The sequence below is a fragment of the Zophobas morio genome, unplaced genomic scaffold, assembly GCF_036711695.1.
Source record: "Zophobas morio isolate AGI-343-1 ecotype UQ-CSIRO unplaced genomic scaffold, CSIRO_AGI_Zmor_V1 ptg000012l, whole genome shotgun sequence".
Taxonomy (NCBI): domain Eukaryota; kingdom Metazoa; phylum Arthropoda; class Insecta; order Coleoptera; family Tenebrionidae; genus Zophobas; species Zophobas morio.
The window spans coordinates 20,098,179-20,111,555 of record NW_026972117.1 but is presented as its reverse complement, the minus strand read 5'-3'; the positions used below and the strand labels follow the sequence as shown (position 1 = coordinate 20,111,555).

Sequence of the window (13,377 nt, the reverse complement as noted above, 5' to 3'; positions counted from 1 at the left end):
TATCCTTCACAAAATAAAAAAAATCAACATCTAATTTAAATTTGATGCAAAAGGTATTTTCACTCCATAATTTGGGGAATTTCCAGAAAACAAAAATGAAAGTTTAATAAAAGTTAACCTGCTACACTACGTTTGGAAATTACGAACATTCTAAAGTTAATTTAACCGTAACTTCAATAAACACTTCGCCATAAACTCTTTTCAATTATTAAAATGATTGTCTGAAACGTTTTGCTGATTTAGTCAATTTCTTTTAGTTGTAGTTAAGTATGTCCCAAATACAAAAATGTTTTCAAAATAACTCGGAAATTTAAATGTTTCACAGAAAAATAACAATAATTGCAATGAATACTAATTTGTAAATTTTAAACAATTAACAATGACAAAAACCTATTATCTATTTCAAATTACTTCAGTCGAAAAGGCCAGTTTTAAAGAATAGAAGTAGTTGTATACTTCTCCCTTAACATCCGTATTTTTATAACAATTTAGAATAGAATAAAAGAACTGAAGAAATAAGGCACAATACGTTGAATAATAAACCGATATACAAAGCTTAATAGCAACACTTACCCTTTAAATCCTGATGTCCTTTCCTTCCGCGCCGATCTTTGCAGACTCCTTCCGCATGGGCACATTCCAACACTCACCTTTCACATTAACCCCGAAACCAAATTATTTTAACAAAAATAAACCACTTAAACAAACTAATTTGCACACAGCATACAACCTCAGTCAAAACCGTCTGCGACTAAACTCCTTTGCGTAACACGAAAAATCAACAAAAAATTCTCGCCGATGCCTTATCACTCTTATCAGTATCAGACATTTTTTGCAGAGTTTTTGTTTAACGATGCATTGCACAGTCAATGAATCTTAATTAAAATACTGCAACATTATTCATTAGTAGAACATAATTTTCGCACATAGAAATTACGAATTCTAACATTCAATTCGCCAAAAACAAATTGAAATACGTCTATGGAAAATATTTTATTTTTCGACAGTTAATGACACAACACTTAATTCAAATTTTTTATGTTAGTAGGTACTAGCTCCACCCATCCGCCCTCTCTTTTCTTAAAGAATATTCCATTTGCCAAAATCAGTCTTATCTTAGTAGTTACTTGCCCCGCCCACCCACCCTCTCTTTTCTTAGAGGCTATGTCATTTGCCAAAATCAGTTTTATCTTTACCTCCCCCCTGAAACAAATCCCGCCGCTTTGAAAAATTATGAAATTTGATTTTACGATTTTTGTTTTGTGATAACCTCTATAAAGTAAAAACCAGTCGTGCGCCGCGGGAACACAAATTGCAAGGTGCCGTAGTCCGCACAAGTGCGATCGATAGAAAATATATTTAACCAACGAGATAATAATGAACTTCTAAAGAATCCGGCTATAATCACGTACAAGCTTTAGCGGCCCCATAAAAGAAATACAAAATTTGACAACAATCGGTCCGGTAGTTTTTGGGTTGACGAGTTTAATGAAAATGTACACAGACGCCAGATAGACAGACATACGCAAACGGGAGCCTACTTTTTTCGTACTCTAGGCATCATCAAACGTCGAGAAAATATAAAAAGGGCTCGATTACTATACTTCCTTAGCTTAGGTTCGAGAAATAAAAAATGGATGCTGTAATAAAACACATAAAATATTGGTCAGTGGTTATTTCGACAGAATTTCCGTCGTATAGTCCAGCAAATCCTGCTTTGCTGGAAAATGATAATATTTGATTTGGCGAAATTTTATCTGTAATAACGCCTATGCATTAAAAAGGTCTTTGAGAGGATCGAACGCGAAGTTCGACTTCAACCACAAGAATGTCCGTGTGTGAGCTCCATTTCCATTAGTATGAAACATTGTGACACAATTTCGATTCTTTGTGAAAATTTGGGTGGGTCGTGGAAAATCTCAAGCCAAATTCATAAACTATGTATGTTGTTTTATAAAATTTCAGTAGTATTTACTATGAAACATTTTGAGGGGCTGTCATCACATTCTTGGTGGGGGTGACAATGAAATAAATAAATACATAAATTTTAACAACAATCGGTCCGGTAATTTCGGAGATTATCTGAGTAATAAAAATCGACACAGACGGCGACAGACAGACAAACGGAAACTAGAGATCAATTTTTCCGTACTCTAGGGGTCGTGAAACACCCAGAAACCATGACCTTAGCTTACACTCGGAAGTAAAAAAATAAATAAAAAGTTACATGTCTGTTATTAAATGATACATTGTAACTGTATTTCTTTAATGAAATTGTGTAACTCACCGTCTTGAAGTTAGTACAATAATCGTTTTCCATTTGTTTTTATTTATACTTCAACCGTAGGTGAAGAAAGAATTGTAATCAAATCCACGGATGTCTTGCTACTTTCATGTTTTGTCAATGATCTCTAGAGTCGAAAAAAGTAGTCTCCCTTTTTGTTTGTCTGTCGTCTGCCTGTGTCGGTTTTGATGAAAGAAATTTCGGAAACTACTGGATCGATCTTTGTCAAATTCCAAATAATCCCACCAACAATTTGATGACGTCTGCTCATTATCTAAATTTTATGAAATAAAATCTACCTTGATTTTGATTATTATTTCATTTCATTTTCTTTTAACGAAGAAGCTTATTATCGGAACGTGCCGATATTCTAATTATTTTGCAGTACAAACGGAAACAGTCGAAGTTACGCATGTACTGAGAAAACATGGCTAATTATCTGTCTCAAATATATTTCATATTGCTCACACAAATAAAATATAAAAAATGTAAAGTTATTTGTGTTTCTGTTTTGTCCGACACTGTATTTACGCACTATACATTTCCACCCGTAAAACGCTAAGAAGTGCAATCATTCTTTACCGATGTAAATACAGTGTATCGTAAACTGGTACAGTTTTACAACACCTTGCCAAAGTTCAATACTATATACTATACTGGTTTGCATCTCTTTTGTGGAGTAAGAAATGTTTGTCAAAATAATGAAAATAGTAAAATTGTTTCTAGTTAAGTTTACAAAATAAAGTTTAATTAGGAACATCAATAAAATGGTGTATATGCTGCTATAGTATATCAATGACAAACTATTATTTTATTGACTGACTCAAGAACGGTGCATTCAAATTCTATTCAAACTGATATATACTGTTAAAATGTTGATGACGTTATAATAAAATTTTGTTGCCGAAAATTCACACGAAACATACGCATAACATGCTTCTTTGCTTGTAGTTTTTGCATTTGTTCGAGTTTTTTAATTCTATGTTCTATATAGGTTTATAAATCGTGTATACATAAACAATAACACACGTTTATTAATGTTAGAAAACCCATTTTAATTTTCAACGAAAATTAACCAGCTTCTTTGTTGTCCTCGGGGTAACAGTAGCGAGAAAATTGCTTGAAATAAACGTTTACTTGCAGACTGAGAATTTAGTAAATATAAACAATATTTTTAAAATGCCAAACAAGTTTTTGTAACATATAGCGGAAAATCGTAAATTAAAAACATTGCTAATTTATATTATAGTATACGTTTTCTCCATCAGCGATAAAACCTTTTTCTATCAATGCGTGACTGTAAATTAACAAAGAAACAAAAAATGTACGACTGCATGCAAAATCAGATTTTTAAAGAAAGTGTAGCTGAGTTTATGATATTTAAAATTTTCAGCCAACCTGGCGCCATTTTGAAATTTGAAATCGACATTGTGGGGGTGTGAAAGCATATAACCCACCATATGTACGTTTAAATGACGTCATTTAGAACCCACACTCTTGCTTTTGCTTGGTAGGCTATAATCCGGGTTTTGCAGAAATATTTATTCTGTAGTAATTTGATCCTCCGTTTTTTTTTTTACCTCTTTAAGGATAATTCATTTTGGCTCATTAAATAAATACGCAAATGCGGTCCGGGTTTCGTTCTGTTTGTCGTCTGTTCGTGATTTTATTAGACAAATACTCCCCAAGCTATGGAACGGTTTGCTTTAAAATTTTAGATCTACTTAAGTTATCGTGAATATGATACAATGTAAAAAATCTGCTTTAAGCAAACAAACATTGACACAAAAAGTTAATTTTCTGACAGTTTGTTCAAAATTTAAGCTGCTTAAGCCCGAAATGAATTACGGACTGTCAAAGAAATGTTTCAGAATTATTTTTGTCGAATGTATTCGTAACCACTGAAGCGATTTTAATCAAAGGTTAGACACATGGCATTTGTCGTATTAAGAATACTACAAGGACTACGTAAAATTTAACTTAATATGTCAAAATCGTAAAAAAAGTTTTGACTTGATTTTTGAAACAACACTGTGTAAATTTAAATCTCAATTTTAGATATACGTAGCAGAAGCAAATTGGCTATTTTTTAATTTTTTGAAAATTCAGATGAGGTTCATGATTTGTAATAATCGAGTCCTAAATTACACTATAAATTCACGAAACTGATACTTTTATTATCTATTGATACATTCACCCTCCTACGACTACTTTTGGTTTATGCACAATAAACGAGATACACCATTGTATAATAAGAATCTGCTGTGTTAAATTTATCTCTCAATTAACATCAACTTCTTACTGCTGGCATAAAGTTTTAGTACTATGATAACAATTTCTTTGATGGAATCTAGTCTCCCCGTCATTTATAAATTATGTTTATGATATGCAGTCCCCACATTAGCAAAATGCATGCTTATTTAACGTTTTTGTTTATGCAAAAACGAATAAATATTTTGCTTACGTTGCGTGGATCTTGCCAAACGCATTAGCCCAAAGTGAAGTTGAAATCGCATAATATAGTCTATTAATAAATTCGAAAAACGCTGTAATGCACAAAATAATAGGTCATAGTCGTATATTTACGATTTTGGCAACGGACTATTATTTAAGGGTGTCGTCTTCAGAGAAGAACAAGGAAGTTGTTCAATTAGCAAATGTGTTTGTCCACTTTGAGAACATCGTAATAGAATTTGGCGTCACATTCCCCTAACATGTCTACAGTGCAGAGAATTTATAAAATTGCTGTAGAACATCCAGGAAAATTTTATTACTTCTTCTGAATTTTTTACTCGTTCTCGTTATAGTTTATTTGGTGATCTTCTAGACTGCTACATTTTATTGGTCGGAATTTCTTGTACTATTATTTATTATTTCGAGTCTCAGTCTAAAAAAAAAATTGACGCGACTGTCGCCAAATTTATTCGGAGCTCTCACTTTTGAGTAAAAACTGTGGCGCCAGCACATCTGTTTCCCACGGCACGTTTTTTATTAGCCATTCCTGCAAAACTCCACCCCGTATAACTCCAGTGTCTGGTGGTGCAAACGCAATTTCTGCCCCGGAGACACACTATCAAAACTTCTTTCCGGTCGATAACGGGGTTGCTCCGTGCCATTGGTTCAGTACCCGGAGTCGGCAGTGGCGAAGAACTGGTCAGACCATGAATATGAAGCCGCTTACCTAACAGTAAGCGAAAAATTCGGACAGTTTCTGATTTTTGCTCAACTTGTTCGTAACGTTCTGTGGTATCAAAAATTCTAGAGTTTCGTAGAATAGAAGAAGGTCTCCAGAGATGGTCACCGAAAATGGCCAGGTAGGCACTTTATTTATTTTTGGATCGCTTAATATACACACACTTGCATAATCCTCGATTCAGTGTGGTCCTGCTATGGTCATCTGGGTGCTTATAGTTATGGCTTAATGACTTGAATTTATGACGCATAAACGAGCCACTGCTGATTTTACTATAACTATTATTATTAACGACGGTGTACGTGTCCCTAGATGATGATGTAAGCGTATTATTAAAGTCACCCCTTTGACACGCGACCGGCCACAAAAATTACCATTTCTCCCTATGATGACGTCATAGACCTCCAGTTGTCCTATCCATCAAAAAGCACTTGTCTTACCGAACTTCTATCGGCCCTGAGCGCCACTGGATGCGCCGTCGCGACGCCCGTATTGACCGGTGACGTCACAAGGCGTCGCCAAAATGCCCTCCGATATTCTTTTTCGCTCCACCTCATTCCGTTTGTGCCGGGTGCATAGTGACACAATTGTAGCTGTAGGGTCTTTCTCGCTCTAGTGTAGGGACGCTTTTCCGCTGCATAGTCAAAATTTTATATTTTCGAGGTGTTTGTACGTTTTTGGAAAATTTACACTGTGATCGATTTTTGGAATTATTTTTCGATGTGTTTTGTGTCACCTGTTGAATTGTAATGAAAGTGCCGTCGATGGATGCTATGATGGTCGGTGAAGGGATTCCCTCGATTCGGCACCTGTTCGGCCTGTGAATATGGCTTCGTGTTTGAAGTTTTTACGGATGGTGAGTCGATCAATTAGGGGCGATATACGGGGGTGAGGCGCGAACGTGCCGGATACATTATACCCCATATTGATTCGTTGGCAGGTTGCTGATGTTTGCTCTGATTGTTTTGTTTGCGTCTAGGATCCCATTTGGACTGCGTTTTTATGGTTCTCCATTCTCGGTTCTTCTTATTTGTAGTTATTTTTGTTGTTTATGTACTTGAGACGTGATTTCAGGAAAATTCTAGGCTTCACAGTAGGGCACTGAGGTCTTTTTCAAATTTCCAGTGCAACCGGAAGCGAACCAAAATGTGTGAAAAAATTTTAATAAAAGGGTTGACGTAACAATTATATTAAAATACAATAAGACTGTCTTTTAATAGTCAATGGATTTTTTTACTTGTCTGCTTAGACATTCCAAATTTCATTATTAATAAAAGATAAAAAGAAATGTTTTCAATGTTACAGCTCAGTTTACGATCGATATAACTATTTTAAAACTTCGGTCAAACAAAAATCAGGTCAAATAGATTGTTAAAATGGAAAGATAATAAAATTATGGGTAATTAGCTTTAATTGTAATGCATCTTGATTACTAACTAACAACAATTAACCAAAAAGCGCAAAAAGAAAAGAACTAGTCAAAATTTTGGGCCCTACGTACATTGAGAATCAAAAATAGGGAATCTGGTACATAGCTAGGCAAATGTTTAGCGCGCCTATTACAAATTTTGTATGAAAATAACACGTTTTTTCAATTGTGGCAAACTATTTTACTTTTATACATCTCTGTTCAACGGTTGCACTGTATGCATGCTATTTGTTTCAAAATTTAAAAAAATCTGCATTTTAACTACTATTTATTTGACTGTGATAAATTAGGTACTCGTATTTTTAGTTCAATCTTTTATAACACTGTTAATAACAAGGTTCTTTGTTTTAAAAAAGACATTCAAGTGCTGTCAGCAGTTTTCAATAACGTCTCAAGGTCATTAGAAAAAAACATGCTCTATTTTTTTCAGTTAGTTCAAGCGAGTCTTGCACATTAATAACAACATAGCTTTGAACTTTCCAAAATCGGCATTTGGTTTTTTGGATCTTTATTCATGTTTATGTCGGATTCTGTGAAAGTTTGTCTACTTATATGGTGGGGGTTCTGGCCCATCTTCTCAGAGCTTAACGTGGAAAATCGTGAAAATTCGTAATATTTTGAGGGTGAGTTTTCCGCTTTTCTGGTTCACTTCGGGGGCCAGAAGGCTTTAGGGGGTGTGTTTTTTGTGCAGGTGACATTTCTGGCCCATCAGACTGTTTTAGGGGTAAATTTTTGCGTATTGTCGATTGCATTTTTCTCTAGAGGTGAGTTTTTGGTCCACTGCTTACATGACCGATTGTTTTAAGGGTGGCTTTTTGGCAAGTTACTGATTTTGAGCTAGTGGTCGCATTTTTCTTTAGGGTGAGTTCCCCTTTTGGTCGGTTCACAGTAGTTGAATTTTTCTGAAATTTTGACGATTTCCCATGTTAATTTCCCGTAGGAATGGACCAGAACCCCCATGATTCTCTTACATTTTGGAAAATTCTTACAAGTACAATCGGTGTTATGTTGTATTACTGGTTTAGTTTTAAAGATAATCAATATCTATTTATACACCGTTTAAACAGATGCTTTATTCAATTCAACATTTCCAACTAGAGACCTTCTTTATTATTTATAGTAAAGTAAAAATATTCACCACTCTCCATGAAAAGATGCAATATGTAGATATATTCAAATTTCATTGTCAGTTCAAATTTGAGACCCCAACCATCGATGTTGAAAGTTTTATTTCTTAACTCTATTACTAACTTTTTCCACCTTCAATTATTCAAGATTTTGATGGATAATCCGTCTTTATGTCTTTGTATTCAGAGCTATTATATAAATTAGTGCATACATAATTTCTTGTCTAAATGAAATAAAATGGAAAAGTGTTCATTTAGTTCTTTAGTTTTTTAGAGAACGTTAACATCTTTCTTGATATTTCTCTGATCTCACCAACTTTCGGAAGATAATGGATGAATAAACAAGTTTTAATTAATTAATCTAAATTCTGTTAAGTTGGTCAACAAGCTACTGATAGCAATTCGTTTCACGAAACTTTATTTTAAACGATCTCCTTAGACACATTTTTACTCTTTCAAAAATTTAAATTTTATAGACAATTATGTAGTTTTGTTATTATTATTATTATTATTAAGAACAACAACGATAGGTCAACAACGATGGGAGTTTTGCTGTGTATAGAAGAAACAGCAACGAGCGGAAAACGGAGCCTTGGGGCACGGCGCTTGCTGCATGTTTTTGTTTGGATAAGATACCACGTACTCTAATACCAAAAGTACACTTTGAGAGAAAAGTTTTTATCCACCCTAACGAATTATCTCTAACGCAGTGGGATAGTGCATGGAAACTTCCTCGAAAGCTCTAGAAAAGTCTAGATAAATTATGTCAACAAGTTGGTTTTGTCTAGCCACACAGTCTAATGGTTATTCCATTCACAGCTTCTTGATTCTTTGGTATTAAGTTATGGATTACACAAAATCTATCTAAGGCTTCTCTAATCACTTTGTCTATAAGTTTACAACTGATACCGAGGAGACTAATTATATGTCTGTAATTTTGTGCATCCCCTTGTCGCTTTTTATACAAGGCAGTAGTTGACATCAGCCATTCGTCCGGAAGATTTTGCGACTGAAATCAGGAAGTCATTATCGAAGACAAAGGGCCTGCCACTTCCAAAGCGTACTCTTTTAAAGCAACTGAAGCGATGCGGACGTTGCTTTTAGAGCTGAAAATTGTCCTTTATAAACTCCGTTGCGAAGTTGTCATTGATATTTTTTTTTGATGTTCAACTTTTGCCGTATTTAAAGGGGTTGTAGAAGAAAAGTGGAGGATTTAAGTTGATTACTACAAAAAATTACCATTTTAGACATGTTTTAAGTTTCTTGTTGTCGAAATAAACCTACACATATTAAAAAAAAACAGGCAAAATGGAGCCCCGCCCACCCGCCCTGTCTCAATTATTATGTTTTTTTTTAATTGTCGAGAGCCAAAGGAGTGGAATTTAATTGCAAAATCCTTATTATTTCTCTACAAGAAATTACCATGTAAAACATTGTTTGAGTATCGTGTTATTCTGTGTATTTTAAGAAAACATTAAAGCCAAAAATTAAGCCCCACCCAAACCTGTCCTGAGTTAAATATTAACAAAGTTTTAATTCGTTGACAGACCTAGGGGCGGAGTCTAATTGCAAAATCCATATTTTCTTACAAAAAATTACCGTTTTAAAGGGGTTTTAAATTTCTAAGAATAAAAAAAATCATCACAATTGAGATGGGGTGGGCGGGGTTTAAATTTTATTTAAATTTCTTAATGTACATAGTATTCTTTAAACAACACGATACTCAAATACATGTTTTTAACTTCGTGTAAAGAAATAACTATTTTGCAGTTAAGCTCCGCCCATTGGTTCGCGGCGAATAAAAAAAATCATCACAATTGCGATAGGGCGGGTGGGTGGGCTTACATTTTGCCTTTTTGTTTTAATATGTGTAGACATCTTTTCAAAACATGAAACTTAAAATGGAAATTTTATATAAGTAAATATCAATTTTGCAGTTAGCCTCCGCCCCATAATTGCAAATTCCATATTTCCATGCAAAAATGTACCATTTTCACCATGATCTAAGTTTCTTGTATGAAAAGATGGCTATGTATATTAAGATATAAAAAGGCAAAATATTAGCCCCGCCCACCCACCCTATCTCAATTGTGATGATTTTTTTTATTCGTCGTGAACCAAGGGGGCGGAGTTTCATTGCAAAACCCTTATTTCTTTACAAGAAATAAAAAAGATGTTTTTGAGTAGGTATCGTATTGCTGAGAAGAACACCTACTATGCATATTAAGAAAAAAACAACACAAAAATTAAGCCCCACCCATACTCATCCCAAGCTCAATTGTGATGAATTTTTCATTCGTTGTCAGACCGAGGGGTGGAGCCTAATTGCAAAATCGATACTTTCTTACAAAATTTACCATTTTAAATATGTTTTACCTTTCTTTTGTGAAAAGAAGACTACACATATTAAGACGTAGATCCATTGGTCGTCGGTCAATTTGCTGAAGATAGTTTCAATTGCGAACAACTCAGGATCGTTGATGTTTTTGTTGGTTGGGTTATGTGTCCAAATTTAGCTTTTTTTTTCTTTTTCACAATTTATTCTAAGTAGTATAAATCCGATACTCGTTTTACGTAGATGCCTGTACTTAACCGTGCGATTTCTTTTCTATTTCTGACCAACATTGCGTTTATCTTCACATTACGTTGTAAATTGTTTTGGTACTATCGTTTGCAACTGTGCCAAAGTGGAAGAGCCTCCTTTGAAATCAATCTTTTATTGCGTAATTAAAGATAGTATTTTTTGTTGCATCGTGCATATTTACACAACAGACGTGTATACAAACATGCAAGTCGTAAACAATAAATTAAACAATCGCTAAAAAACATTTTTTGGTTACACTGTTTGTTTACTCCAAGCTGAAACAACCTCAAACCGAAATTTAAATATATTTTTAGTTCAATTTTTTTTTTACAACATTCGATAATAATAACTCTGATTCAAAGTTCTAAGCGCCGTTGGGTCGTAATAAATTTCATGTTGTGCATTCTAACAACCTAATGCAATTAAACAGAACGTTGAATACAAAGTGTTTACTGTCCTAAACTAACAGTGTGCATCTTTTTAAGGAGGATATATTTAAATCGTGGTACTATGTCAATTATGTCATCGTGTGAATCGCCCTTGTAACATATTCGGGTGCACCAAATAATAACGAAAACCGTTTTAATAAGCACAGGATGCAAAACAAAATAGAATTAGATCACGTTCCAACAACGCTGCAAAAATAATAATGCGCTACCTAGAATATCAGCTATTCATGTGAATTAGTACGGTGCTAATTGAGTAAAATAACAAGCTAACAAAACCATGGTGTTTATGTGTGATGTCATCCTTACAATTATGCAACTGCATGTACAAATTTTGAAATATATTTTGACAATGCTTTATTATACGAAAAAGTGAGGTTAAGTTGTACAATTCCGCGTTTAATAGCCTCACTTCAAGCTTTGTAAAATAACAAGTCAAAATATTCTTTTCCTATCTTTGCTAAGATTTCATAATGTGTGAATACTTAAATTTATTAAACACGAGGGAAAAATATTTCTTCTTTGTGTTTTTTCTTTTTTCAAGTCCGCTTTGTTTATTTTGAATATTAAATCATTCTTATTGTGCTACGCTGATGTATGAAAGCTGTGGTAGAGGTTTGTTCTTGAATAATATGTGTATTCTACTAAAATAGAACAGGGACGGCGTCCGAAGTTTTGGGAGAAGGGGAAAGTTTTAATGTTTATTACTTTACAACTTTGTAATATTCAGGAGGATGGACGTGTTAATGAATAGGGCTGGGATGAACCCTCATTTTCACGATATTAAGTAAATATAAAGGAGAACCTCCGTTCTAACTGATTTCATTATTTCTTTAGTCTTAGTACCTATTATGTGAATAACCCTTTATAGAGATTACATGGATTATGTTGTGTACGAATTGAAACACACCTAAAAGCATATTTTGCATATTTAATTTGTTTTCAATGTTGAACTAATTTTGCATATGTTTGCATTTTTTTTTATATAAATATTAATTGTTAAAATGTAAAATAAAACATTTTTTATTATCTCAGTAAAATTAAAAAAATGTTTTTAGACTGAAAATTGTTAATCTATAAAAGAATCCATTTTAGATTTTCAATAAGAAAGTAAAGATACAGCAGCAAATTTAAAAAAAAAAACTATTTTTTACAAGTTTCTTGATTATTATATTATTAACTTTCAGACAACTTTTGTCGTACTATAACTGTACACTGAATCTAGCCATTTTTATAAAGATAACGGATTTGAAGGTTAATTTTATTGCCTCAGTCATTTAAATTCAGTTGATACTTTTTAAATTTCTACAAAAACTGCCTTTGCAATTAAAGACAAATTAAATTTGGTCTTCGTTTTGCTGAATTTTCGTTAACTATCATTACATTTTTGCCACTATAGGTTTTTTAAATTTTTATTAATTTTTCAATAGTGAGGGCAACGTGGTGACACTTTAACAATTCACAGCCTTAATGGAGAACAAACTTTATTAATCTATGAACGGTAAAAGGGGAAAAGATTGTCTAAGTATAATTACTTATCTCTTTTCACTGTCCTATAGTATGAAAAAGTAGGTCTTCCGTTTCCGTCTGTCTGTCGCCCGTCTGTCGTTTGTGTCAATTTTTATTAAATAGATAATCTCCGAAACTATTATACCTATTGTTGACATCTCATCAAAATTTTGCTTGATAAATGCTATTTAAATTTGAAAAATGTTCTTATATTTGTGTTTTATGAATCAGCCTTGAGCTTTTACACCAGATATTCAGATTTGTTTGATTGTACTTCAAGAGTGAGGAAAGTTCTGCCGATTAACCTGATGTAAATTTTTTATTATATGTATATGATTCATTAAATTAATATTTTTACCTCTAAGGAATATTAAAGCCGTCCCGTTCTCGAGTCCACGATGATATTAATTTAATTGATGAAAAATTTCAAAGTGTTTTTTATCAAATTCTAAAAACTTCCAGAGCTTTAGGACATATCATTACAAAAAAATAAATTCAGACCGGAGTAAATTAATTTCCTCCACGTTTTTTAGATGAACATTCATTGTAGTTAACAAAAACAAAAATTATACATGTTGATAGAATAGTCAAAATTTACACATCTCAGATTAGGAAATCATTAACAAACTGATGTTACACTAATTATACTCGTTGAGGGGGACAGTGGCGTCGAATGAGATTCATTTTAGTTTGAACAATTCCCGTTTTATAAAACTAAAATAGACGTACCCTTAATTTTTAATACATATTTTCGCTGCACTCACTAAACAAAAAATTGGTTCAAGGTTACTTCGACAGAACTTCC

The 13,377-nt window shown here is 33.3% G+C and overlaps 1 protein-coding gene across 18 annotated transcripts in view; it reads left to right on the top strand.

Annotated features, from left to right (window-relative positions):
- LOC135127974 (ankyrin-3-like) overlaps window positions 1–13,377 on the top strand; it is a 188,828-nt gene that overhangs the window by 54,384 nt on the left and 121,067 nt on the right. Inside the window, exon 1 of one of the 18 annotated variants that reach the window (XM_064054702.1) lies at window positions 5,433–5,598. The exons of 16 other annotated variants lie outside the window; for them this stretch is intronic. In XM_064054702.1, the coding sequence (XP_063910772.1) occupies window positions 5,578–5,598 (21 nt within the window). In that variant the 5' untranslated portion in view covers window positions 5,433–5,577. Of the gene's footprint in view, window positions 1–5,432; window positions 5,599–6,231; window positions 6,334–13,377 lie in introns of those variants that run through there. One more of the 18 variants, XM_064054701.1, reaches the window with a different exon arrangement.